General features: G+C 37.9%; 1 protein-coding gene across 1 annotated transcript in view; it reads left to right on the top strand.

Moving 5' to 3' along the window:
* Positions 1-446: 446 nt before the first annotated feature.
* LOC5574395 (G2/M phase-specific E3 ubiquitin-protein ligase) overlaps positions 447-26,500 on the top strand; it is a 55,331-nt gene continuing 29,277 nt past the window's right edge. Inside the window, exons 1-3 of the mRNA XM_001655050.2 lie at positions 447-852; positions 916-1,406; positions 8,396-9,486. Of these exons, the coding sequence (XP_001655100.1) occupies positions 685-852; positions 916-1,406; positions 8,396-9,486 (1,750 nt within the window). The 5' untranslated portion in view covers positions 447-684. The remainder of the gene's footprint in view (positions 853-915; positions 1,407-8,395; positions 9,487-26,500) is intronic.

Genomic DNA, 26,500 nt, shown 5'->3' with positions numbered 1-26,500 from the left:
GGCCGACGGGCCAACAGATGGCGTTAGTGTGTAAACGTCAAACGCGAATAAAAACGATTCGAGCGCTGCGGGTGGCGGATTGGCCACCTGCCATATTTTTGAATCAACCGTTAAAAAGGTGGTCGATGGACAATGATGAGAGTGTGACGTCTGTTTGTCTGTGCTATTTTCATTTGCGATTCGTTTTATTATAGCACACAAAACAGCAATTGCTATCTGTAGGCTTTGTAGTCATGTAGAAAAGCAAACAACTGTTCAAGACAATTTTTTGATGAATTTTTTCAATAATCCTAAAAATCTATATTCCAAGCAAACATCGAGCCGAAATCGCCCAATGCGATTAAAAGGAAAACATTTTTTTTTGTTTACTGTTGTGACTGGCCCGAGGTTGCGTGCGAGAGAGAAAAGCCTCTCTCAAGAGAGAGAGAGCGAAACGTCAAAAAGTCAAAACACAGTTTTGCCGCCATCGCTTCGAACGAACCGCCAGAATCACAAACTGGAGCTGGTTTTGCGGGTGGCGCGTTTTAATTTTATGCCTCGTCGTCGGCTGCGCTGAAAAAAGTAATTAGTGAGCGATTAACTAGTGAATTGGAGTTCTGAATTGGTGAAATTTTAGTGCACAATGTGGTGATTGTATCGATGAGTTGATTTGCCGTGGTATTTGGTCGAAAATCATACGAAAAAATGCGTCAAACGAGATCTACTCCGAAGACCGCCTCGAAAAAGACTCCGTCTTCGTCATCGAAGTTCCCGTCTTCCTGCTGTTTCATTTGCAAGAGCCCCGAAAATGACGAACTCTTTCTGGGGAAGTTCCACAAAAAGTGGCGCCTTCAGGTGCACTATCATTGCTTGGTAGGTTGGGGACATTTGTATGGATTGTGATCATGGTTTTTAATAGGAGTTTTGTTCTTGTAGCTTCTGACCTCGAATCTGGTTCAAAATGGGGACGATGAGGAGGGAATTTTCGGATTCATGGAGGAGGACATCAGGAATGAAGAAGCCCGGATCCGAGGCCAGAAGTGCTACATCTGCAAGGAACAGTATGCCAATATATCGTGCTGCGCCAAGAAGTGCTTCCGTACGTTTCATACCGTTTGTGGCCTGAAGAATGGTTGTCTGTCCCACTATGTGGACACGTTCCAGTCCTGGTGTGATAAGCACATCGAACTGGTTGACGCGGAGAAACATTCGGAGACGGAAGCCTGCGGGATTTGCTACGATGAAATGGGACCGTACCGGAAGCTGGAGTCGATTCGTGCCCCGTGCTGTCATAATGGCTGGTTCCATCGGCGATGCGTGGCCCAATTTGCCCAATCGGCCGGGTATTTCTTCAAGTGCCCTCTGTGTAACAACAAGGACGACTTCAGCCAGTTGATTCGACAGCGTGGGGTGTACATTCCGGAAAAGTAAGTACAAGGAGGAAGGTGACTTGTGTGGGAAGAAATCTATAACATTCCCCTGAACCACCGTTTCCCACTCCGCAGAAAACTATATACATAAAAATCTTATATTAGGTGTTTTTTTAAAGGCTTTTGTACTGTTTTATTACAAGTCGCTAAAAAGTCTCTATATCTAGGTAATGGATGGTCTCTAACTTCTTTGTTTCAATCCTAATGTTATCAAAAGTCTCTTTTCCCCCTTTTCAGCATGTAGCAAGCCCTGGTGCAAAATTCTAGAGGGTCGAGGGAAACATTCAAAGACTTTCTCGCAACTGCAGGGCTGGTAGCCCTCTTCAGAGACTAGGTCACTATTTTGATACAAGACTTTTTTTATGGAAGGTCTTGAAAGTCTCTTTTTTACCGAATTGGTATCTGCTTACGATCAACTCTGGTGATAAGTTCTAGAGAAACCCTCATAGACCCGTGACTATTCTACGGATTCATCCGGTATACCTTCTCAAATTTTCCGAGGAAAAGCTTCAAGAGTTCTTAGAGTGATTTCCCTAGAGATTTTCTCTTTAATGCACTACTACAAGAATCAATTCAAAAAGTAGTCTAGAGATTGTTTCATCAATTCTCCCTAGAATTCGTCCAAAAAATCATCCAGCGATTTTTCAAAAGATGCTTGAATTTGATAGTCTCAAGGAAAGAGGTGACAAGTGTGGGAAAATATTCTAGAACATTCCCTAGAATGCCATTGTCCCGAGAACCGTTCCCCAGAATGTAATTTATTTTCTAGAAAACTGGAATGTATTTTATATCGAAAGGTATTAATTTAAGGTGGAAATGAATCGAATCCAAACTTCAAATTTTCAAGAGCACTAATCTGGAGAACCGATCACCCACTTGAGCTGAAAACTTAATCGATTGGTCACTACCAGTTAGTGACCAATCGATTAAGTTTTCAGCTTAAACGGATGCTTGGTTCTCCAGATTTGTGCTTTTAAAAATTGGAGGTTTGGCTTCGATTTATCTTCACCTTAATCTTTGGGAAAAAATAGCTAAGCAAACAAGTTTTTTGAATCTTTCCTGTCGTTTCTATTTTATATCCTTGAAAACTAGACATCGTTTAAACAAAATTGCTTTAAAACTATGTTCAAATTTCAAAAGTCGTTTTAAAGTGGTAACATGAGAGGGCCAGCATTATGACAAAGTCCACAGTTCGCAGTGTCTACCAAGTGAGTAAAACTGATTCAGCCTTAGCTCACGAGAATATACATCAGCATCAGCTATACCTTCAAAAATTTCAAAGATTCATCTTCCCGTGTAACGAAGTAATGTAGAAAATTTCCTGTAAGAAAAGTGACTAACAATTGTTAGAGCAATTGTCTCACTCTGAGCAAGAACAATTGTGTCCCAATTCACCAGAAGTGGAAACATCCAAATCACTTGAGGTTTCAATGAACACAGAGTATCGTAAACTATTCAATAAAGAGTTCCCAGTTTGTTTAACACTTTCTCTCTAGTAGATACTTTGATTATTAAGTACCATCAGTGCACCAGTATCCGCTCATGTTCCAGTAGCCCGCTCACGAGTTTTAAAAGTAAGGTAATTTGAGTAAATACGCAAAATATTGTCCACAGTATAATTCAATTTGTCGATTTGAATCGTCTAGTGGCTATAGTTTTCATATTTATTTTGTTTAAACTTATCTTTTTTCGGTGTGGGCGGGCTACTGGTACATGAGCGGATACTGGTGCACTGATGGTAATCCAAGATCAGTACTACTTAAGCATTCCATTAGACTGGAGCCTCTCGAAATCTAAGTTGTCCTAGATGATGTGATGAACATTAGCAATAAATATCAATGACCACAATCAGCAAAAGACCTTTTGTTATACACTGTACGACAACTCGTTTGAAATAAACCATTGGGGATGATGCACCATTTAGTGAAAAAATAATAGAAATAGAACACGAAAGTAAGGTTCTTGAGCTAGCGCCACTTGGGCAGTACCGATTCGCATGAGCCTGCAAAGATAGATCGTTGTTGTTCTTCCATACTGAAGATCGATCTGAGCTATCCTAACCGTTGCCCAGGTTGTCCATTCATTCGGGAAAAAGCGCAAAAAATACGAGGAATACCTGGGAAATTGGAGAACACACCTGGAAAATATGCGTTTCAAACATAATAATATCAATTTTTTGCATGTGTATAGGAGTAACAAGAAAATTTTGAAAAGAGGTGATAACTCGTATTTCGGATCAAGACTAACCATTTGTTTTTTGGTGAAAAGAATGCTTTGTTTGGCAGATTTTCCTTACAATTTTTACCGATCTCTTGTGTTTGTAAATTTCTGGCGGAAATATATTGAACGCATTCGAAGCAGATCTATTGGAACAGGAACATAATTAGTAGACAGTTTCACAAAAATCAAAATTTCTGGGATTCAACCAGTCACCCCCTAGTCCTAGCTGCAATACTAAAACAAACTACCAGTCAAATTTTCATCCAATTTGGAGAAGATTAGGAGGTGCCTCAAGTTGAATTTGTGTTTTTTTTGGCTATTTTTTACATTCAAAAAATTCTAACGAGAATTTGGAAAAACGAAAATCAAAATAAATACCACTAGTTGAACGTATTATTAAGGACTGTTCATTTTATAAAGTGGACACCTTGTGCATGCTGTATCTTTCTTATTAATCAATGAAATTTCAATCGGTTTTTTGCACATCGTTCGACTAGTATTGTACAATGTTGTGATAATAAAAATTCTCCAAAATAATTAAATTTCACACGAATATGGAACAACGATTGGATCGGTCGATTTTTTGAGGTTATCAAAATCAATGATTGTAAGAAATTGGCTGGAAAATTCGATAATTTATATTTTCTATTTTCAAAAAAGGCTTGTTCTTCGAAAGCATCATCAATCAGAAGCCTGATGGAAAAAATCAAGTTATTTTTGGAGCAACAATTTTACAGATATAATAAAATCAATTTTCCCGTATATTTCTAAAGAATTTTTTTTAAATTTGATGGGAATTGATATGAGTAGAATTTTTTGTGTAAAAGTACGTCCTGGCGGAAGTCCTAATATACAGTCGACTCTCCACATCTCGATGTTCTACATCTCGATATCTCTCCCTATGTCGATGATTTTTTCGGTCCCTTCAATCTGCATACATTTTCACTCTCCATATCTCGATATCCTCCTTATCTCGATATCTCCCTATCTCGATGTGATTTTCGTTCCCAATTTTCTCTCCGTATGTCGATATGCCCATTATCAAAGGCTACTAGAATAGATTTTAGAGATTCAAAACAATTTGCGAAGACAAAATGACATCTGTTTGTTTTTGATTTTCCTGGCAACGGAGTGATTTTCAATCTAGTATTCGTTAAAAATTTGTTCTATGTCTCGATCTCTCCCTATCTCGATGGTCCCTTCGATATCGAGATGTGGAGAGGCGACTGTAGTATTAATATGAAAAATAACTTACGCCTTCATAGAGTTACTTAGTAAGTCCCCACGTCACATTCAAAGCACAACAGAAACACAATTGTTTTATTCTTAGAAGACCTATCAAAGTACATTGACAATCATCAAAATTGGCAACACTGCTGTAATAAAATCGATTTTATTTTCCACATATTATTTTCATAATATGTTATTCTGAGATTACCAATTGAAAAATTCGGAGAAAACTGTTTACAATTTGCTGTAGATCGATAAATATGCGTACATGATTTTAAAAGTATGAGACTTTTTACTACCATAAACAGTAAAATTTATACTTAAGACTGTAGTTTAATCTCACGATTTAGCTTTCGTTTATACTAATATAGTTTCTTTAGTAATCCAAACTAGTTTTGAACGCGCTTTTTACTTTTCTCTTTTGCTGGGAGTGAAAGGATGGTGTATCAGCAAATTTGGCCATAAATGGGTAAATCACTAAAGTTACCTAATGTCATAGAATGGTGGAATATAATTGATATTTTTAAAGCTTTACCTTTAGTAGAATAGTAAAGGATACAAACATACAATTTGTTCATAAAAATAAGGATTTTTGTTTTGCGAAAAATAATGTTAAACTTTGACGGACAGCTTTTTTTAAGAGTTTTTGGAAAAACTATTTAGCTCTTCAACCAAAAGCATTTTCAAAGATTTTATATTTTCATAGCATTTTAGAATAATAGGTCAACGATACACAGAAAACCGATTACGATTTTATCAATAAATAAAAAAGAAAGTGTCCACTTTATAAAATGAACAGTCCTTAGTACTTTACAACTTCTGAGAACACTGTATGCCGATTAGAGATGGTTTTGACCTCATAAAATTGATTTCTGTTCATTAAAGTACCTGTAAAACATACATTTCTCTACAGTTTTTGTTCTACGAGATTCTTTACCTCATGCCTAATCATAAAAGTTCAACCGTAGTATCATTCCTTTGTTATTTCTGAACATTATTGTAGTACATCATTTTTGTATCCGAATTACAGATAAATTGTAAAAAATCGTCGGAAATACGACATTCCTCATTCCCCTGCATTTAGAGCTGCTGCCAAATGGCGCAATTGCTGACATGCTACAAAATTGAACTCCGATTCTCAAGATCAGTAGTCGAGAAGCTTAACCTCGGGGCTTTATCACATATGTAATTGCTTGGCATCAAATGCGAATGTTGTTTGAAACACGACTGCGTTAATGACATTTGATAGCTGTTTTCTTCAATCATCATCCATCATTGAAAAAGCAAAGCTACTATGTTCAATTTTGTAACATGTCAGCAATTGCGCCATTTGGCAGCAGTTCTAAATGCAGGGGAATGAGGAATGTCGTATTTCCGACGATTTTTTTTACAATTTATCTGTAATTCGGATACAAAAATGATGTACTACAATAATGTTCGGAAATAACAATGGAATGATAATACGGTTGAACTTTTATGATTAGGCATGAGGTTAAGAATCTTGTAGAACAAAAACTGTAGAGAAATGTATGTTTTACAGGTACTTTACTGCCGTGAATCACAAGTCAGTCCTATCTGTAAAAAGTAGGCATTGAGAAAATGGGCTGTGAAGTTTTCAAACTCGTTTTCCATACGAATATTCAAAAAATTCCAGAAGATTTAAACATGTTCAAATCTTAATGAAACTTTTACAATTTGCTTTTTATTATGATATCTTTCCGAGAAAAATATAAAGATTATCAAAACACTGTTCATTTTTGTGTTAGACTGTGCGGGAATCTGTAGTGGGACTGATATGCGGTTACTTTTCATTATGGGATAATTTGACTTGCTGTTTTTTTCCTATTTTTTCCGAACAAATCTAGTTATCTTATTTGTGCAGCTGAAAGAGCATTGAAAGATATGTTCAAAACTGAACTCAACTCAATTTTGACGAAAATGCAGATGGGACTGACTTGCGATTCACGGCAGTTTAATGAACAGAAATCAATTTTATGGGGTCAAAACCATCTCTAATCGGCATACAGTGTTCTCAGAAGTTGTAAAGTACTAATAATACGTTCAACTAGTGGTATTTATTTTATTTTTCGTTTTTCCAAATTCTCGTTGAAATTTTTTGAACGTAAAAAATAGCCAAAAAACACAAATTCGACTTGAGGCACCTCCTAATCTTCTCCAAATTGGATGGAAATTTGACTGGTAGTTTGTTTTAGTATTGCAGCTAGGACTAGGGGGTGACTGGTTGAATCCCAGCCATATTGTTTTTTTTTGTGAAACTGTCTAATAATTAGCATCCTTAAAACGCTTTTTAAAGGGTGCTTATGGATTCCTGGCACGGTTTTTGGGAAGATACTTTCCATTAAGATTAATGGAGCATTTTTCATGAGATTTTTGCAGGAATCCTAACGAAAATCGAGGCGATAATTGACCAGTTACTTGAAATTTCTTCAAAAGATCACTGAAAATGAAGATAAAGCGTGGCAGATTTATGTTCAGTTCTTGATGAGGTTCTTGGCAAAATCTTTGGTGGATTCCTTGGAAGATGCCTTTTAGGATTCTTATCAAGAATGTTAGCTAGCTTTATAGGCGAACAATTAAATGCTATTTCTGTTGAAAAGATATTTCCTTGGATTTATGATTGGGTGAACCTGATCAAGAATTTCTCCAGGAATCAGCCATAGGCCACGTCTAGCGCATCATTCCGAAGGCATTCTTAGAACGGAATGGGTTGACTATTAAACATTGCTTTTTTGTGGAACTATCGTCTAAATTTAAACACATAGACCAAAACTTTGTTCAACTGATTCCAAAATCTCTCTGAAATTCCCATGAATCCTAGGAACTAGACCATGGACTGGTGGTCTTTTCGATATTTCTGTAAATCGTTTATATCTTGTTGTTCGGTTTCAAAATTTATATTGTTCTGAACAAATTTAATTCAAAATTAATTTATGGATAACTTAGATCAAGTTCTCCGAATCTAATCATTTTCTGTGATGTAGTTTCTGGTAATATTTTGAAACTTAGATCCAATGTCAAATTTTCGTATCAAATTGGATTACGCGACCTGGTTGCCTGTTGGAATATGCAGAGAAGGATTGGTTACTAGAAAATTTTGCTTTATAAGGACCGAGCACCTGGCCGGATATCAATATTTGGTGCATCACTATCTTTATGCTAGTTTTCAATGAGACATTATCAAAACTTGGGTATGCATATCGTAGGACCTGTGGCAGGTTTCTTTTTAGAGATTTTCAGAGATTCAGAGATTTTTCTTCCAATTACAGTTTTCCACTGATGATGAGATCTCACAATGATTCCAAAGAGCTTATTGCAGAGTTTTTGAAGATATTCTTTAAAGAATCTTCCATGTTCCTCAAACAGAATTCCTCAAGATGTTCCTGCCGTTTTTTTTTAGGTACTTCGCTTTTCGGGGGAATTGAATTCTGGAAAACAATTCATTCTGAGTCATGAAGAGTGGCTTTCTGGGGATGGTTATAGAATAGTAGGATGATATTAATCAATAAATCTTTCAGGGACGCCTCATGGGAGCTGGAACCGAATGCATTCGACGATCAGTTGGAACGTCCTTCGGAGTGCGACGCGGAGGAATGCCGTTGTCGATACGGTCGAGATTTTGACGACTGCAAGCGATGGGATCTTATAATGTGTGCAACATGTGGCTCAACTTGTCGTCACGATCAGTGCATGGATGTGCCCTCGAAAAACTACGTTTGCACCTTTTGCCGGCCGATTGTGGGTGACGAGCCTCCAGCTGGTGTGTTGGAGTTGGCAGAAGCATCCAGAAGGGCGGAAGAAGCTAGACGAGCAGCGGCAGAAAAAGAAAACGGTTCCGGTGGGAGCAGACGAGACAATTCACGAAACTCGAGAAACAGAGCTCGAGATGGATCTCAATCGGACTGCTCCGATTCGGACAGTTCAGTGGAAGACACTTCAACAAAACGCAAGAAGACCAAAAGATGCATTGAATCGTCTGAATCTAGTGCTTCCTCTCCAATCATTACCAATAAAAAACGCAAATCCCAGAAAAGACTAACCGTACTTGATAGCGAAGACAGCGATTCGGACGTAGTACCGAAACGGAGAAAGTCAATCACTCAAAGGCGATTGTCTTCCTCTTCGTCCTACTCTTCGCTAATTTCTTCTAACGGAGAAGAAATCAGTTTGAAGGAGTTGGTTCAGAAGATTCCCCTTCCGCGAGGGGCATCGGTCGAGAAACTAATCAACGCGAAACCAGTCGTAAAAGTGGAAAAGCTGTCAGAGGAAAAAATCAAAACCCTAGCATCCTCCGAGAACGAGGACGAAGAAGTGTCATCGACGGGTTCGTCAGCCGTCTTCGACTTCAACTACCGTGTCAAGTTGAACAGGAAGCAACGGCACAAATCGATGATCGAAATGCCGGCCATCAAGGAAGCTATCCGCTCCGACACGGACACGCTGACCGATGCCTCAGTCGGTGGGAAAGAGGCTATATCCCGTCCGAAAACACCCGCCAGCCAGAAACCGTTCGCCAAGCAGTTCAAGCTGAAACTGCTGGGCTCCAAATCGGGGCCACGGAAGCGTTCTACCAGCGAATCAGATCCGGACGTTATTGCAGCGAAGAAACGTAAGTTGATTTGATTTTCATACATTATAGATTATTGTCTTCATGGGATAAGAATCTGGATCGTCAAATTTCGATAATGGGAAGATTGTACCAATTATAAAATTAACACATTGTAACACTTGGTGACCAACTAGTTCCTGAAACTATGATGCATTTGTGTAGGCTGATTGTACAAATAAATAGCGTTCTTATAAATGGCGAGCTCTTTTCAGTCAGTCTGGGAAAAAGTCTTGTCGATCTTCTTCGTTACCTAGTCGCTTTTTTTGTGCTTCAATTTGTTGTTCCTATAAACTTGTGGTTCTTAGTTGATGGGTAATGGTTAATTGTTTTTTTTCAAGATCAAGGTTTTTGTTTCGCATAAAAAAAAAACTAGGAAATGGGGGCACCACTGAGAGTTTTTCATGCGTTTTTATACCCCTTCTAGCACTAAACCGAATAGCGCCTTCCGCTTTTTTTTACTAGCCTTTCCTGTACGTTAAACCTAATGTCGGAAGTAGTGCGCTGTATAGATTTTTTTTGCAATTAATTACATTTCAACTCGTTGACGTCTACTACATTATCACAACTATTGATAAAGGTAACGTAATTGATAAAAAATTTTAGAATTTCTAATTTTTGATTTCTACTAACAAAGTTTAGATCTGGATGTATTAATTCTTCAAAAGATAGTCGCCGCTGGACTTGAAGAGCAGTCGTTACCAAACGTTGTAGACACGTCCATGCCGCCGTCACTCTTGGGCACTCGCTAAATTTTTGCTTGATCGTTTCGGATGTTGCGTTGCAGTGTAAGCAATTCTCGCTGTCCACTCGTCGAATCGTATACCATAGTTTACGATGCTCAAATTTGTCGTTTGTTCCCGATGTTATTCCATACATGCTTCCAATTTACTGCTGGGTAACGAGTTTCCAATCGTGGTTGCTATGTTTGGTTGATATACTGTATCGATGAATTTGGTCGGAAAATGGATTTTGCTGAATGAGAGGCGGCAATCGAGGAAATACTTGCAGAATTGTTTTTAGACATGGAGTATTTGTTAGAGGTTGGGGGGGAACTGCTTGAGTGAGGTAGGAGTTGTAGTATGGCATCGAACCTATCTCCTGAATGTGCCTGTTGAACAGTAGTGCTTCGGATTTTAAAGCTGGAAGCTGGAGTTTTAAGTCCCCTTGATCTCGTGGTCGTGCAAGCTGTTGCATCGGAATTCGTGCTGGATGTCCTCTCCATAAAAACGTCCCCATAGTTGCAGTAAGTTTTGCTACGTGGACGGCTTTCAAAGGGAGAATTGAGGACAAATACCAGACCTTTGCCGTGATGAAGGTGTTTAGCAGAATTACTTTCTGATGTATAGTGAGTGAACGCAGGGAGTGAAGAAACACCTACTTTTCCGACCAACGCATCCCAATTAAGGCTGATCATACGGCGGATAGAGTTGGTAAATACTACACCCAAAATTTTGATTGTGTCATCCGTTCTTAGCCAATCAACTTGTATGGGGTTTCCAACATCAATGGAAGATGTCTTATTCAGGTTTAATAGTGCTCCAGATATACTTCCGAAGCGATTGAATATATTGCGCATGGCTTCTATGGTGTTGGCAGAAGAAGCGATAACACTAATGTCATCGGCATATTTATGCAACGATCAAGTCACTTCCACAAACAGGTGCATCGAGATTGGGTCCCCTTGTCGCACCTAAAGAAACTATAGGCAAAGAAGCGAAATGTTCCAATTGGAATTCCAAGTTTACTGTCAATGTCATTCCAATCGAGCAGGAGACTTGTCAAACACTTTTTCACACAAGCTGAAAACGACTCACACAAAAATTTTACCGCCCACGAAAATTTTGCTTCTTCTGAAGTAGCATATTTTCTGAATACTTGAGTGTCAGTTGCAATTTTCATGCTTTGCATAAAGAATGCTCTACTCATTACATTGGTTTTCCACACATTCAGTCAATTTTTCATTCGTTACCCAAACCTGTGAAAACTCAACACATAAAACCTGTGACTCACTTTTAGCGTGGGATTCAACATTGGCAGTGCTGCGTAATAGATTTGGCATAGTTGCTAGCTGATTTATTTTGAATATGATCAGATTTCGTCTCTTTATAATTTAGACTCTTTACTGCCGTCAAATGGCCATTCATTAGGAGACGAGAGTTGGACATGGATGAGATTCGAGAGAGCAGATCCATGAATCGAGGATTGAAACCAAGAGTGCGCATGTTGTTAAACAGAAATGAGTGTCTTACCTAGTCGAAGGCGAGATCCAAATCAAAGCTCAAGAGCTTCGCTCTCTGTTTTTGGGCTGTAAGCTGAGCAATCCTGTCTTTCAAAGCCAGCGTGGCTTGGAAAATGTTTCTGTGATCGTTCGAGCATTTTTGTGAGTTGCTGAGGATACGATGGGCACTCATTATATTTTCGAGACGCATTTTCAAAATACGGGAGAGTAACTTGTAATCGAAGTTGAGGAGGGAGATCGGTCGGTACGAACCGACAGTGTTGCCACGTCCCCTCTTTTTAACTAGAACGATGACACCGTCAACAAACTTCGATGGGAAATTAGATGCTAGAGTGTCGTTTAGAACAAGGCTCAGCTCCCGATGAATCACATCAAAAGCCCGATGGAAAAACTCCTTCGGAAGTCCATCCGGTTCGGAGCATTTTTTTTACGAACTTGTTTTGATCGTGTTCAATCCCGAGCCTGAGGTCAAACTTAGAGGTATTTTCTCTTGTTAGAGAAAAGTGATCTGAGTAGCTTGGTATCCACTTAACGAATGAGACTTCGGTCTCTCATTTATTCATTTCATCAACTTTCGATATTGTAGTTTACAATGATGCCAGTTCTTCCTTTTACATCGGAATGCGTTCACAGATCAGACACTCTAAAATTAGTTCGATCTACTCGAGCTAAACACAACAAGTTCTCCATCCTTAAGATCAATGATACATACAGACTTATGCAATTAAACAACTCGAATGACTACTACTAATTATAATCAAATTTAATTCGAAAGCTTGGTAGCAAAATAGATCCCTAACAAAATTCACTTTAAAGCTTCTCTTTTGATCTTAATTCTATGTATACACAAAATCATTGTCCATTTTCAAAAATCTTTTCCTTTTCGATCTCCTTGGAGTAGCATTCGGCATTGACGCCGACTCTTGACGTTTCCTCTTCCTGGGATGATTCGAATGTGCACTTGAACACCTTGTACTTGCTTGATTTGACGAATATTCTTCTGAACGCACTTCATTTGCTTGGGGTACCATCCCCCTTCATTACGAATAGACACCATGCTCTCTTCTTCATGTCTCCCATCTTGCTGAGTTCCTCTTCGGCCCTCTTGTTGAATTTGACTCTCGCGTTGTACGAAAATGTTTGGTCTTGGCAAATCGCTAACGGTCTTACATACCCTCAGTTGGTTGCGATGAGCGTGAAGGACCGCGCTTCCAATTTGTATCTGGAAAACGTTTTTTGAATATTTTTTTATAAAATGTGATTTTATCCAACGAAGATTATTGTTAGGATTGTTATTTTTGTACCACAATTCGGCTCCCTCAGATAAAGCATCAAGTGGATCAATCGATCCCTTGGAAACACATCCCTCACCTAACGGGTGAACACTATCATCATTATCATCGCTTTGTGGTACTAACTGTTTCAAAAAATGCTTCTTAGGATTTAGCAAATCAACAAGAGTTTTTGGTTTATATGTAAATATTTTTTCAGCTGGAATGCTATCGTCTTTAGTCACGCAGGTATTTCTATAATTAATCAAAAAAAGATTGATTTGGTCCTCCAACGATAAATGAGAAAGATCTGAGTCTATTAAAAAATTCTTCAAAACTTCCTTCACAGTTCTTACAAGCCGTTCTGCTTGTCCATTACTAGGTGGGTTATACGGTGGGCTCTTGAAAACTTTAATTCCGCATATGAGTTGCAGGGGGGCCCTCCATCTGACACAATCACGTCCGGTAAACCAAATCGTGCAAAAAATGCAACCAATTGTTTTAGAACTTGTCCACAATCCGTACCCTTCTTCATCCATTCTACCTCGATCCATTTCGAATAACTATCAACAATCAACAAAAAGGTATGGTGAAAAAAATGAAAAAAATCTATATGGATTCGACTAAAGGGCCTCACTGTCGAAATCCATCGTGACTCAATCTTTGGTTTCTTCACTATAGCCATGCTATTACACACATCACAATTTGACACCAGCTTCTCAATATCTGTATTGATACCAAACCAGTATACTGATCGTCTCGCCACCTGCTTCATTTTCACCATCCCTAAATGATTAGCGTGTATCAGTTTCAAAATATTTTTCTGTAGTTTTTGTGGAATAACAACCCGGTCCTGATACAAAAGACATCCGTCTAGGAGTTCTAGATCGTGCTGATTGGAGAAGACATCAATAAGACTTTTTTCTAATTTTTCAGGCCAACCATTTTTTAAAAAACTTATTATTGTTTGGAGCCATCTATCATGTTTTGTCTCATTTGCAATTACTGTAAAGTCAATAGGTAAATCCTTACTGAAATTTATGCTCCTCACTAAGTCATTGTCATACTCTGTCGGTATATTTTGATCCAAAGGGAACCTAGAACAAAAATCTGCATTTCCCATTTTAGCAGAACATCTGTATTGAATATCATAGTCATAAATTGACAACTCTAGGATAAATCTTTGAAGTCGGGTGACATAAATTGAGTTTCTGCCAGATTTTCCAAAAATTCCCACAAGTGGTTTGTGATCAGTAAAAATTTGAAACTTTTGTCCATAATGAAATTTTTTTTACTGTGCACACTAAAGCCAAAGCCTCTAAATGTAATATAGGGTACGATTTTTGGGCATCATTCAAACTAAAAGAAGTAAAACCTATTGGCTTTTCTACTCCATCGACAATGCGAGCAATCACTCCCCCCAAACCATAACTAGAAGCGTCACTGACAATAACAATTGGTTTATTAGGGTCATAAAATTCGAGAAAATCAGCATTAATCAGTGAACTTTTACATTTTTCAAACGCTTTCTGGAAATTTTTCGTCCCAAACAAACTTAACACCATTTCTCAGCAGGTTGTACAAATGATAAAGTTTGGAAGATAAATGAGGAATAAATTTATTATAATAGTTAATGAGACCTAGGAATGATTTAAGTTCAGTCACATTAACGGGATTTTTTGCATTTTTAATCGTGTCTAATTTATCTTTACATGGTAGTAAACCATTATTACTAATAACATGGCATAAATAATCAAGATTCTCTACAAAAAACTTACATTTCTCTAGGTTCACCTTAATGTTTGCCTTTTCAAGCCCTTCCAAAACAACAACCAATTTACATTTGCAGTCTTCCAAATCTTTTCCCGCAATTAACACATCGTCCAAATAAACACACACATTTTCAATACCTTCCAAAACTTGTTCCATGACCTGCTGAAAAATTGACGCACTTGATGAAGCTCCCTGTGGCAATCTGTTGTATGTAAATAAACCTTTAATTGTATTTATTACCATAAATTGCTTTGACCTTCCTGATAAACTCAATTGTGTATAAGCCCCTTCTAGACCCAATGCACAAAAAACTTTGCTTCCAGCCAAACTAGCAAATAAATCCTGAGCTACAGGTAAAGGGTAGTTTGGTATTATGTACTTGTTAACAAAAACTTTGCAATCTGTGACTAAACGTATATCGTCATTCTTTTTCATAACTACTATTACAGGGGAAGCCCACTCACTTGTTTTAACAGGTGTTATGACCTTCTCTTCCTGTAACTCATCAAATAGTCACAAACTTTATTTTTAAGCCGATAAGGAACCGTATAAGCCTTCTTGAATATTGGTACGTCATTTTTTAAAACAAGATCCGCCTCATACCCCACTATGGGTGACGAAAAATCTTTGGTAAAAACATTCGAAAATCGCTGCTTAATTTCATTAACATATGCAGTGCATCGTCCTTCACTTACATTGTTAATCATTGATTGGGTTATAAAATAATTTCTCCAATTTGGATAAAATATATCAAGCCAGTCTCGTCCCAGCAGGGGAGTGAAATCATTACTACAATTCAGTACTAACAATTTGCATTTACTCTCAACCCCTCTATAGTTGACCAAAACACTCGTTTCTCCCTCAATCAACAACTTTGCTCCGTTAACCACTATCAATTGCTTTGAACTTTTTTTTAACTCCTTTTCAAAATTAGAGAAATACTGAGATTTATTCATAACAGTCACTGATGAACCGCAATCCACCTCCATTTTTATATTTTTTTGCTCAACAATCACATCAACCAAACACGGATTGCTTATCTTATTAATAAACGTCACTAAGTTGCATGTATAATTACCTTCATCTAATTCACTGTCGCTGTCCGAATCACTAGCATTCATCCTGTCCAGTAATTCGCTAAGATGACGATCAACACTTGGTTCCGGCTCCGACGTCTGCAAAAGGTTTACCGCTCCTTTTTGTAAGTGTTTAAGCTTAAAGCACTTAGGCTTAATGTGACCCTTGATCCCACAAAAGTCACAGATCAAGTCTGCATATCTTGAAGCTTGCCTTCCGTCATCTCTGCGCCAGTCCCTCGGATGGCGATTTTCCGTTTGGTTTCTGTTCCTAAATTTGTAATCAAATTGACCTCGGTATGGTTGCTTGTAGCCTAGTCTTGCCTTGATCGGCCTCCTTTCTGGCTCCTCACTCTCAACATGATGTTGACTATGTTTTACTTGGTCATAAACCTGAGCCAATTTACTAAAACTTTTCCCAACCATATTTGGACTGTAGTTACGCATTGATGCAATCAGTCCAGAAGTATTTCCTGAACCGATGTTTCTAGCATTTTCACCCGCAATTTCCCAAGTGGCAATGAGTTTCTTCGCACTTTGTAAAGTTAAGCTTTCTTCATTGAGAAGACGTTGGCTTAAAGCGCCATCTCTCAAACCCGCCAAAATTCTATCTCTAATTGCCACTTTCTAATTGCCAGCTTTAACGAAAGCACGAAATCTTCTGCCGTTTCGTCGGGATGCTGCACCCGAGAATTAAATTTCATGCGTTGAACCAAATCTGATTCAGTCTTGTCCAATCGGGCTTTTAAGGCGACACGGGAGACCGTGTTATTTTCCCTATCTTTTGTCTCCCTCTAACAATTATCATCAAAACTTTGTGGAAGCAAATCTCGAGTTTTAGGGAACCGATGAAGCTGAAAATGTATTGGGTTGTGCACTACATGAATAGAATCATAATGATACATTTTTCGCATCGATATATGGAGTGGTTCTTGGGATTTGCTTCTTCAAATGGATAGGGTGATTATGATGACGTCCCGTGCGGCCTTAATTTAGCCACCATATCCGGATAAGAGACCTCGGACAAGCTTTCCCTTGGGTAAAGCAAACGAAGTTCCGAAAAAATACTGGTCCACTTAATGCAATTAGATACGCCTTTTTGTTCTGATCCGTAATCGCATTAATGGCAAAAGAATATTCTAAGCGTTATACCCAGTCTGCAAAGGAACAACTTTTACGGTATGGCTCAATAGTAACTGCCATAGAAGCCATTTTCTATGCCCTTTCAATTATTTCAATTGTTGTTTTACAATGTAGTTATTTTCAAAAAAAAAAAACCGAGAAAAGGCAACTCAATTAGGCAAAGAAACAAATGATAAAAAAAAAACTTTTTGACTCACCGGTATCTTCGCTATTTCTGCTACAGTGAAAAAAGGCACCACAGCAGTAAGATGACCTCGAACGGGACCTCGTATGTACCTTTGAAACCAGTCGGGAAGGATTCTCGCTACTCGGAGCCGTAAGCTCCTACAAAATCAGTTTGTTCGGACCTCTTTAAAAAAAAAAGTTCTCTATAGCTCACACAAGAACACGATCCACACCGGATCAACCACTGGACTCCGCTCACTCCGGTAGATTTCAAGCGTATCCTAGACAAAGAAAAACAAAACTTGTTGCTCTTAACAAAAGCTTATCCTTTCTTGAAAGACAAATAATCCTTAAATCATTGGAATCCAATCATAGAATAAAAAAACAATAGAACAAAAGAAAAAAAACCCACGCCACTCTTGCGAGAAATGGCGTTAAATTGTTGGTACCACGGGTTTTCTGCTTTTCACCACACGCGTTTTTACAAATCCTTAGCTGAAGGGAAACGTTACTTCGGCTCTCCAACGTTACCACTAGCGTTCACAAATATTCCGTTGTCCTTAGAAGATCCTTTTTCGTAGCCTTGTCCGTTTACCAATCCTTTTTTTCCCCTGTTAGCCGAAATCCAAACGTGTCCAAATCGTAATCCTTTATCTCGCCGCCACTGTTAAATCCCGAGCCTGAGGTCAAACTTAGAGGTATTTTCTCTTGTTAGGGAAAAGTGATCTGAGTAGCTTGGTATCCAACTAACGAATGAGACTTCGGTCTCTCTTTTATTCATTTCATCAACTTTCGATATTGTAGTTTACAATGATGCCAGTTCTTCCTTTTACATCGGAATGCGTTCACAGATCAGACACTCTAAAATTAGTTCGATCTACTCGAGCTAAACACAACAGATCGCGGTCCATATATCCGCCGTAGAAATCTCATCCATACACACATTATCTATGGCATCATCATTTAGAATGATCCGGTCACACTGGAAGTCGTTTTGTTTAGTGATCCTTTATAGAGAGATAAGCGAAAGTAAAATAGAAAGATTTGGCAACAGACCAGCAGTGCTGATTTTGCTCGGCGTCGAGAACAATATTGTAACACGGACATGACTTCCTCATGATGATGATGATGATTTGGTTCTACCATCTATTGTAGCAAGGCATCTGCCTATAGCACTGGAATAATCTGAAAAGCAATTTGATCAAGATTGAACTGTTGTTCATGAGCAGTCATTCTCCTGTATGAAGGGCCAAAAATGGATGTGCGGACCCGCAAGCAGAGACACTTGCACGAAACCCGCATCAGGGGAAGAGAATCTCCTTCCAGAAGAAAGCTTTCACGAACAACTGTAAAATCAGGCCCTCGATTGACAGAATATTCCCAATAGATGGGGTCGAAGAGCCCGCCCTCAATTCACGAAATGTTAACAACAGGGAGGAGGCAGTCCCAAGCTCCCTGTCCAAATCGCTTCATTTGGGTGCCCTGGTGGTCCCAGCCCAGCCCAAAACACATACAATAATAGAAATATGATCAGATATGGTATAATAAATGAAATAATTATAATGAAATATACAAAAATGGAAATTTTAGTTATATATGACACAGATATAGATGTTCAAATTAATTTAATTCTTTTGATATGATGAATTCAAGTTTATTAAGTAATCTCCAAAATAAGGACTAATTAAGATTTCTGGAGAAGAACGACATGCTGAAATATGAAGAGCGGTGAATAAGCTAGCGTTTCCGATATGCAGACTTCATGATGCTTCTGGAAGTTGAACCAATTCATTAGGATAATAAACCAAATATGAGTAAGTAATTTGCGCGCCACGACTTGTCTGGTAGCTATGAGAAATAAAATTTATAACTTATGATAACATGTATTGATGTCCAGGGAATCTTGTAGTTTTGTTAGAGAAAGGAATTATCCGGATACCTCTGTATTACATGTAAACGGAAAATTCCAACGCTTGAAGAAGCTGCTCCTGAAAAAAAAAATGCATCACAAAAATAAAACTTTGCACCAGGCACAACAAAGTTTCATCTATTCTGTCACATAAGCGTCGAATCATTTAGTTTCAGAGAAAAACGTTAGTCACAAATGATTAACATTTCGCCTCCTGACTCCGATTGGCACTCCACTTCCTTGTCCATTGGTAACTTCAATGATGCCCTAATGCTCCCTTCCACCACAAATGAAGTTAATATGAAATTTTATATAGCAGATCAAAGTATAATATATAATAATATGGGAACACAATATAATAATAATATAGTCATCACAATAGCGTACCAACAATATAATGTAAAATCAATTGAAAATCGATAAATTTAGTTAGGTAATAAATGAACGCTGCCCAAAGAGTCAAACATAATAAGAAACAGTCGACAAATCTCTCTTATCTGTTCTTGTTTATGTATAAGAATCATGAAATGGTTTTTTGTTTAAGATTTGTTGACCGTTTTATATAAAAGTAACTTTGAAAATATAACCAATGCCTCCATCTTGCCTCGCTGTAGTGATAACATTCTGCAATTAACATTTTTTAATTAAAAGTCTTCGTAAAACCGGATTTATTGTTTCTGAAAAGTAAAGCGTTTGAACTTTGTATTTGCTGCATAATTCATTTTTTTTTTGTTATTTCCATGTGCCTATAGGATCGATTGAAATTTATAATGAATATGATAAAGTTCCTAAAATTATGTTTATACAACCGTGATATTGAATCTTCATAAGGACTACAGTAAAATATGATACTTATCATATAGCATAACCATATTTAATTTGCAGAATGTAATGAAATAATGGTTGTGATGATTCCTTTAAATGATGACGTGAGCAGCTTTACTTCTGAGAATTATAATCTCATGGTCATTATTCGAATCAAGATTAAAAATTAAGAGATGTATAATTTTACCTTATAAATCAGCCCAACACAAAACTGAAAACATTCCAGTTTTAAAAGGATGGAAGATAGGCAGAAAGATAAAGAAGTAGCAATGATTTATTCAATAGCACCAACATAAAGAGCTTCATGGTTTTCCTACAAATTCAATCAATTCAGCAAAATTATGTACTAAATACAGATAAATAATTACATTCTTACGATAGTGACACCTATATTTATACTGCATGGCTTGACAATGATAGGAATGATGGAGATAAAGTGGGAAAAAAATGAGATAAGAGATCAGATCAAAATAACAGTTAAGAAACAATTGAAAAATCGAATTAACCATTTAATTCCACTAAAGTATTTATCCTTTGACAGACACGCTTATTCTGACCTCAACTGTAGGACCGTCTTTGGTGTTGTGTACTAGTCTCGACAGTTAGGCAATGTGTGAGAATTGCAAATTTCAGTTTATGTGCAGCAAATCATTCAGCTATTGCTGATCTTAAGGTGTTCTTAACCCCCATTTCCCCTATAAGAAATAAGAGCGAGTAATAAGGCAATCCATGAGACAGCTGCGATCAGCTGGTTTTTTTGTTTACCATGTGCTTTTGACGTTTCGCGATCGGAGTGACTTTCGATTACAACACGGACATGACTTCCTCATTGCTAAAAAAAATATTTTGTTTCATTATAGATCTTTGAGCTACATATTCAAACTAATAAACAGCCCAAAAAATCAACAACTAAAAATCGCATTGACATAAAATTTAAAAAGAAAAATATTTCATATTTTTGCTTCATGCAAAATTACTTTTACCGATATAATTTCAAGTGGATAACATTACTCCTCAAGAAAAGTTCAAAACAAACATAACGCATGTTCGTTTGGCTCACACTTTGACAGCTCTCGCTGCTCGATTGGCTCACACTTTGACAGAAATGTCAGCTTCCGCGAATCTCTCTTATAAAGGATTTCTAGTTTTGTTGATCTATTGCTCTGTTTGGTTCGGAGAAAAATTCGGAGAAGTATCGGTGCATATGTTGTTGGATAGCTTGCGAATCTTGGATGGCCTCTCCTCGCTCACAATCAATGTTTGTTATTACTGTGCGTTTTCTTCTCCTATCGCCAAGCTGGAAAACAGAGATGGGCTCTCCGGCTACCAGATGATCGTTTATTCTCACGAAGGCATGTGAGAAATTTCGTTGCAAGGAGAGCATTTCCCCTTTGAGACGGTTGATTACTGTCAACATTGCTGGATTCTGGTAGTAGGGTGCCGATGCCATTAGTGGACTACCTAAGCTACAAAAAACCATAACAAAAAGACGAAAAGCCTTAGCAGAGATCTTTTAGCGTCAACAGAAAGATTTCAACCTCTACTATATGGGAACAATATAAAAAGAGTGATAAAACTAATTTTTTAACATAAAATCGCTTGAGCCACTATTGGTACACGTGTTCCAGTAGTTGCGCTAGTGCTCCAGTAGTAGACGTTTGGGAATTATACAAGGAATTTTAAACAAAAAGGCAAATTTTTACACAGGTTTAACATTTTTTCCTTCGAACAGCAACTAATATCTTTCGAATGAAGCATTAAGAACATCTCTCGGACTGTTCTTCATTTTTATACATCCATTTTAAAAACTGCTTCCATCCGTTGATCCACTACTGGAACACGACGGCAACTATTGGTGCAAGGGAGCAAATTTTTTGCGTAAACTTAATTATTTATATGACTTTTTGATGAAATAAAAAGCTGAAATTTGACAAATCGACTAAACTAGAGGCGATCTATCCACCAAAAATAGCACATGTCGTTCTTATAAAAAAATGTACGTTTTATTCCATAGTCCAATCTACTGGTACATTACAACCATTGGTACCGGCAGTAGTAGCTATTGTAGGCTTGTTGCAAGCGATCATGGAGTGCTTGCTGCGCGTGATGAAACTCCTCGAAAGTTTGTTTCGATTTCCATTTGAAGAAGCTAGAAATTTTCGGTTTACCGTATTCTAGCCACCAGTCGATCCAGTTTCGATAGTACCGTTTCTGACGAGTCCAGAATTGCCATCGTACCTGGAGCTCCGCTAGGTTGTCTACATAAGATGATCTATACAGCGCACTACTTCCGACATTAGGTTTAACGTACAGAGAAGGTTTAAAGGCAGCGGTAGGCGCTATTCGGTTTAGTGCTAGAAGAGGTATACTATCAAACAAATAAGCCTTGACAATGAATCTTCGAGCTGAACAAATAAGCCTTATTAAACATAAATTGATCAATAACTTATTTACTTTAAGAGATACAGAGTTGCGACGTTCAGCAAAAACACGCGTTTTACGATATCTAACTTTTTTTTTTTTGGAAGACATGAAAAATTACTTAGGTTTCCAGTACAGATCATGAAACTTGGATTGTGTTGTGTCAACATTTCATTAAAATCGACTGAAAATTGTGGAAATTAGAGCCAAAAAGATCACGAAAATTTGGTTGAGAAAAATAGGTGAGGGACGCAAAGGTATAGGAGACCATCTAAGTAAATTAAACTAATCGATTTATCTATTTTTTCAAACTTGGACCCGACCCGAACCTGAGACAATAATTTAATACCAAACACGGACCCAACACGAAACCGAGAAAATATCGTTTTTTTTTGTATTTTCTAGTCAAATTTCATAAACATTAAGATTAGTTTTGCTTTACATGCAAGGGTGATTTTTATAATTTAAATATGTTGGTCTAGAGAGCATTGAAATACAGTACTGACTCGATTTTGTCAGCTTTTTGGCCATTTTTTTTGTCAACCTATTTTAAACACATCAAAAAATTGTCTTCGTCATTTACATTAATACTGATGATGATGTTCGATGTCATGCACGCATGGGCTTAGCCAGAGGGAACAATGGCAACGCCTCCTTCCCTCTGTACAATAGAACAATTTTACTACGGGAATTAATATTGTGTTTGAATTCTTCAAAGATTGTTTCCAGCACCCGTATTTGTACAATTGTTGCGTCACGATAGATTGTAAAACTTATAGGGTCTACCAAACAATCAGGTTGTTCAAAAACATCTTGCCAGAAATTGTTCGAAGTTTTTATCAACAGCCCGCAATGGAGATATGCACAGCCGCGTAGTCGACAAACGAATTTCACGAGATCTCGAGTATCAGTAAATCGTGCTTCGCTACTTAGCAACCTGACAATTATTGGTTAAAATTGAAAAACCGAAAAACACAACCGATTCACGAAAAAGAAACTAGGTGTAGGTTCATTAATGAATTCCTCCAAGAATTTCTTTTAATACTATTCCAAAAATTATTATATGGGATCCTGATAAAAAATATTCGTCTAATAATTTTATAAATTGTTCCAGAAACATACTGGATACATTAAAAAGATTCAGTTAAGGTTAAATTTCTAGATGAATTTCAAAATTACAAAAAAAAGTAAATATAAATCTTCAGTTGAAACATTCTATGAAATATACTTAAATGAATTCCAAGAAAAGCTTCGATGCAATTACTGATGCCATTTTTAAGGAATTCGTAGACAAAAAAAGTTAGAAGAACTTTAATGTGATTTTTTTTAGGAATTTCGGTGTTTTTAGATTTTTTTTAGATAGTTCATGTAGAACTAGGATTCAAATTGATTCCGGTTGTCTTACTGGCCAAAGGAACATTTTTAATTTTTATATACACCGTAACATGATGGCAAACCCTTTCCATCTCATGTTGCGATACGTAATACAGTTGAACCTCCATGAGTCGATGTCCCATTACTCGATATCGACTCATGGAACCATATTGAAAATCAAATTTCATGGTTACTACGATGGTCCCCTCAAACGGCTTTCCATAGCATTGCTGTTCTATGACTCGATATTTCCATGAGTCGATGGTCCCTTCAATATCGACTCATGGAGGGTTGACTGTATTTGAATGATCTCCTAGATTAAAAAAAAACTAAGTGAATTACATATTTTGCAAAGCATGAAACTCAACTTGCTCAAAAACCTCCCAGACGTCGCGATGAGGCGCTTGTTGAACTTATACAATCAGTTTCTTGAAGGCAACATTGTTCCGGATGATTGGAGATAAGTGAGAGTAATTGTCATCAAAAAGCCCGGAAAACCCGCGTCGGGTTACAACTCGTACCGCCCTATCGTGATGCTGCAGTGCTTACGCGTGACCCTGCAAAGGTGGAGCTTTAACTCAGGGATAAGGAGCTTGGTCAGAGTTTTTCACATAATAATAAATCTGATAATATGATAAAGCTATATCGAACAACGATTCGGTCGGTCCTCGAATACGGTAGCTTTCATTTTCAATCGCTGTCTTCTGATCGCGCTAGGATGCATGTCTTCAACGCATACGATGAGCTTAGAAGTTTTAGCAGGAGTACTGCCTCTATCAGATCGTTTCGCGGAATTATCGCTACGCTTCCTCATCCGATGTGAGGTGTTAAATCCATTGGTGATTGGAAATTAACACGAACGAAATCCTTCAAACAAAATTTATGACACTGTACTACGTACATGAGCCTGGAGGTTAACCCTTCATTGAATGCTCCAAATCGTAATTGCTTCTCAGGCTTCTCCAGTTCTACTGTAGGTTTTGATCTGACCATGAAGCAAGAAATCCATGGAATTCCAGATCAGCTCCGTTTGGAGTATATTCCACTATTTTTTGCAAACAAGTTCGGTAATGTCAGCAGCGACAGGACGTTTTACACTGATGGCTCAAAAACAAACGATTCCACTGGATTTGGTGTTTCATAGCGCCGCCCATAAACTTCAAAACCCATGTTTAGTTTACGTCGCAGAATTAGCGGCTATACACTATGCATTAGAGCGAATTGCCACTTTTCCCACTGGACGATATTTCATTTTTACGGATAGCCTCAGCTCCATTGACACTATACGTTCAATGAGGCCGTTGAAGCACTCCTCGTATTTCCTTCGTGAAATACAATCTTCATTGAGTGCTTTAGCGAATTACACTATTATCTGGTATGGGTCCCTTCACATTGCTCGATACTGGGCAATGAGAAAGCAGACTCACTCATCAAGGTAGGCGCTACGGAAGGCAATATTTATGATCGTCAAAACGCTTTCAATGATTTTTTTGCAATTGCTCGTCAGCAAACCCTGCTCAGTTGGCAACAAAAATCGGACAATGATGACTTAGATAGGTGGTTGCGTTCCATTCTCCCTCAGGTGTCCAAGAAGCCGTGGTATAAAGGGTTGAACATGAGTCGAGATTTTATCAAGGTAATCGGCTGATGTCCAGTATACAGAGACATCAATCGTGTGGTGTGGTACTGTTCCCTCAAGGCGCGAGGGAAACCAAATAAGGAAGACATTAGATATGTTCTGGGAAGGCTGAACCTCGAATTTATGATGCTAATGTACAAATTTTTGAAGGAAATTGATGTCCACTTCACGGTTGACCTGCAGCAACAATGCGAAACACTGCATTACGCTGCTGAACGTCAACGAGCATCCCCTAAATCCTAGCATTCCCCGAAAATCATTGTACTACATAACCTCGACCAAACCGCGAGTTTTACGGTTCATCTTTACTCTTCCACAATACAGTTCTTGTGGAAGCGATGTAGGTATGATAGGCAAACAGTTTCAATACTAAACAAATCGCACTCGCTCTTCATGCGTGTGTAGTAACATGAGATGGATGAATGTGGGTTATGAAAAGGGTCTGCGTGGTCTGTGGGGGTTTAAATTCTAAACTTGTAATCAACTCAGTTATTGGGTCACCAAGTGGTTCGGTAGCTTAGTTGATAAAGCGCTCGTCTAGCATAACAAGAGTCCTGGGTTCAAATCCCAGCCGAGCACGTGGATTTTTTTTCATTTTTTCACCCATAACTTGTCCATCTTTACCACGCGTAATGAGTTAATTAATTCAAAACAGTTGCGTAATGAGAAAGCGTTGCGTAATGAATCGATGCGTAATAATTACGATGAGAAATTGCTAAAAATACTTTACCTGTTATTCAGAACGAATCTTGTGCGCAGAGTTAGGAACATTAATGCGCAGGATGAGGAACATTGCAAAAATGAGTGCGTGGAATCAGAAACACGGACAAAAGAAGATTTAAAAAATTTCAATAAAAATCATTAAATACTGGAGCTTTTGTATTTTTCCCTTAACCACAAGATCTATAAGTGTTTGCTTTCAAAAGTTTAGGTTATTATGTTCTGTTGTTGATTAATTAGCTGGTTAAAATTTTAAAAGCCCTAAGTGGGCAGAATATTGAGCAATTCTCGCTGAAACCAGGCCGCCATCGGCACCCATCGTTAGAATTCCAATTTTATGTCACTGATCGCTAGTTTTCGATAAAACTTAAGGGTGGTCCTTTCTCTTTTCTCAAATTGGTGGACCCCTCGTACGCCAGCTAGCTGAACAGTTTGCGAAAAAGCCCATTTTTTGATAAA

Source organism: Aedes aegypti, chromosome 3 (genome assembly GCF_002204515.2).
Source record: "Aedes aegypti strain LVP_AGWG chromosome 3, AaegL5.0 Primary Assembly, whole genome shotgun sequence".
NCBI classification, from domain to species: domain Eukaryota; kingdom Metazoa; phylum Arthropoda; class Insecta; order Diptera; family Culicidae; genus Aedes; species Aedes aegypti.
Note: the sequence above shows the minus strand (reverse complement) of the source record. Positions and strands in the feature narration are given on the sequence as shown.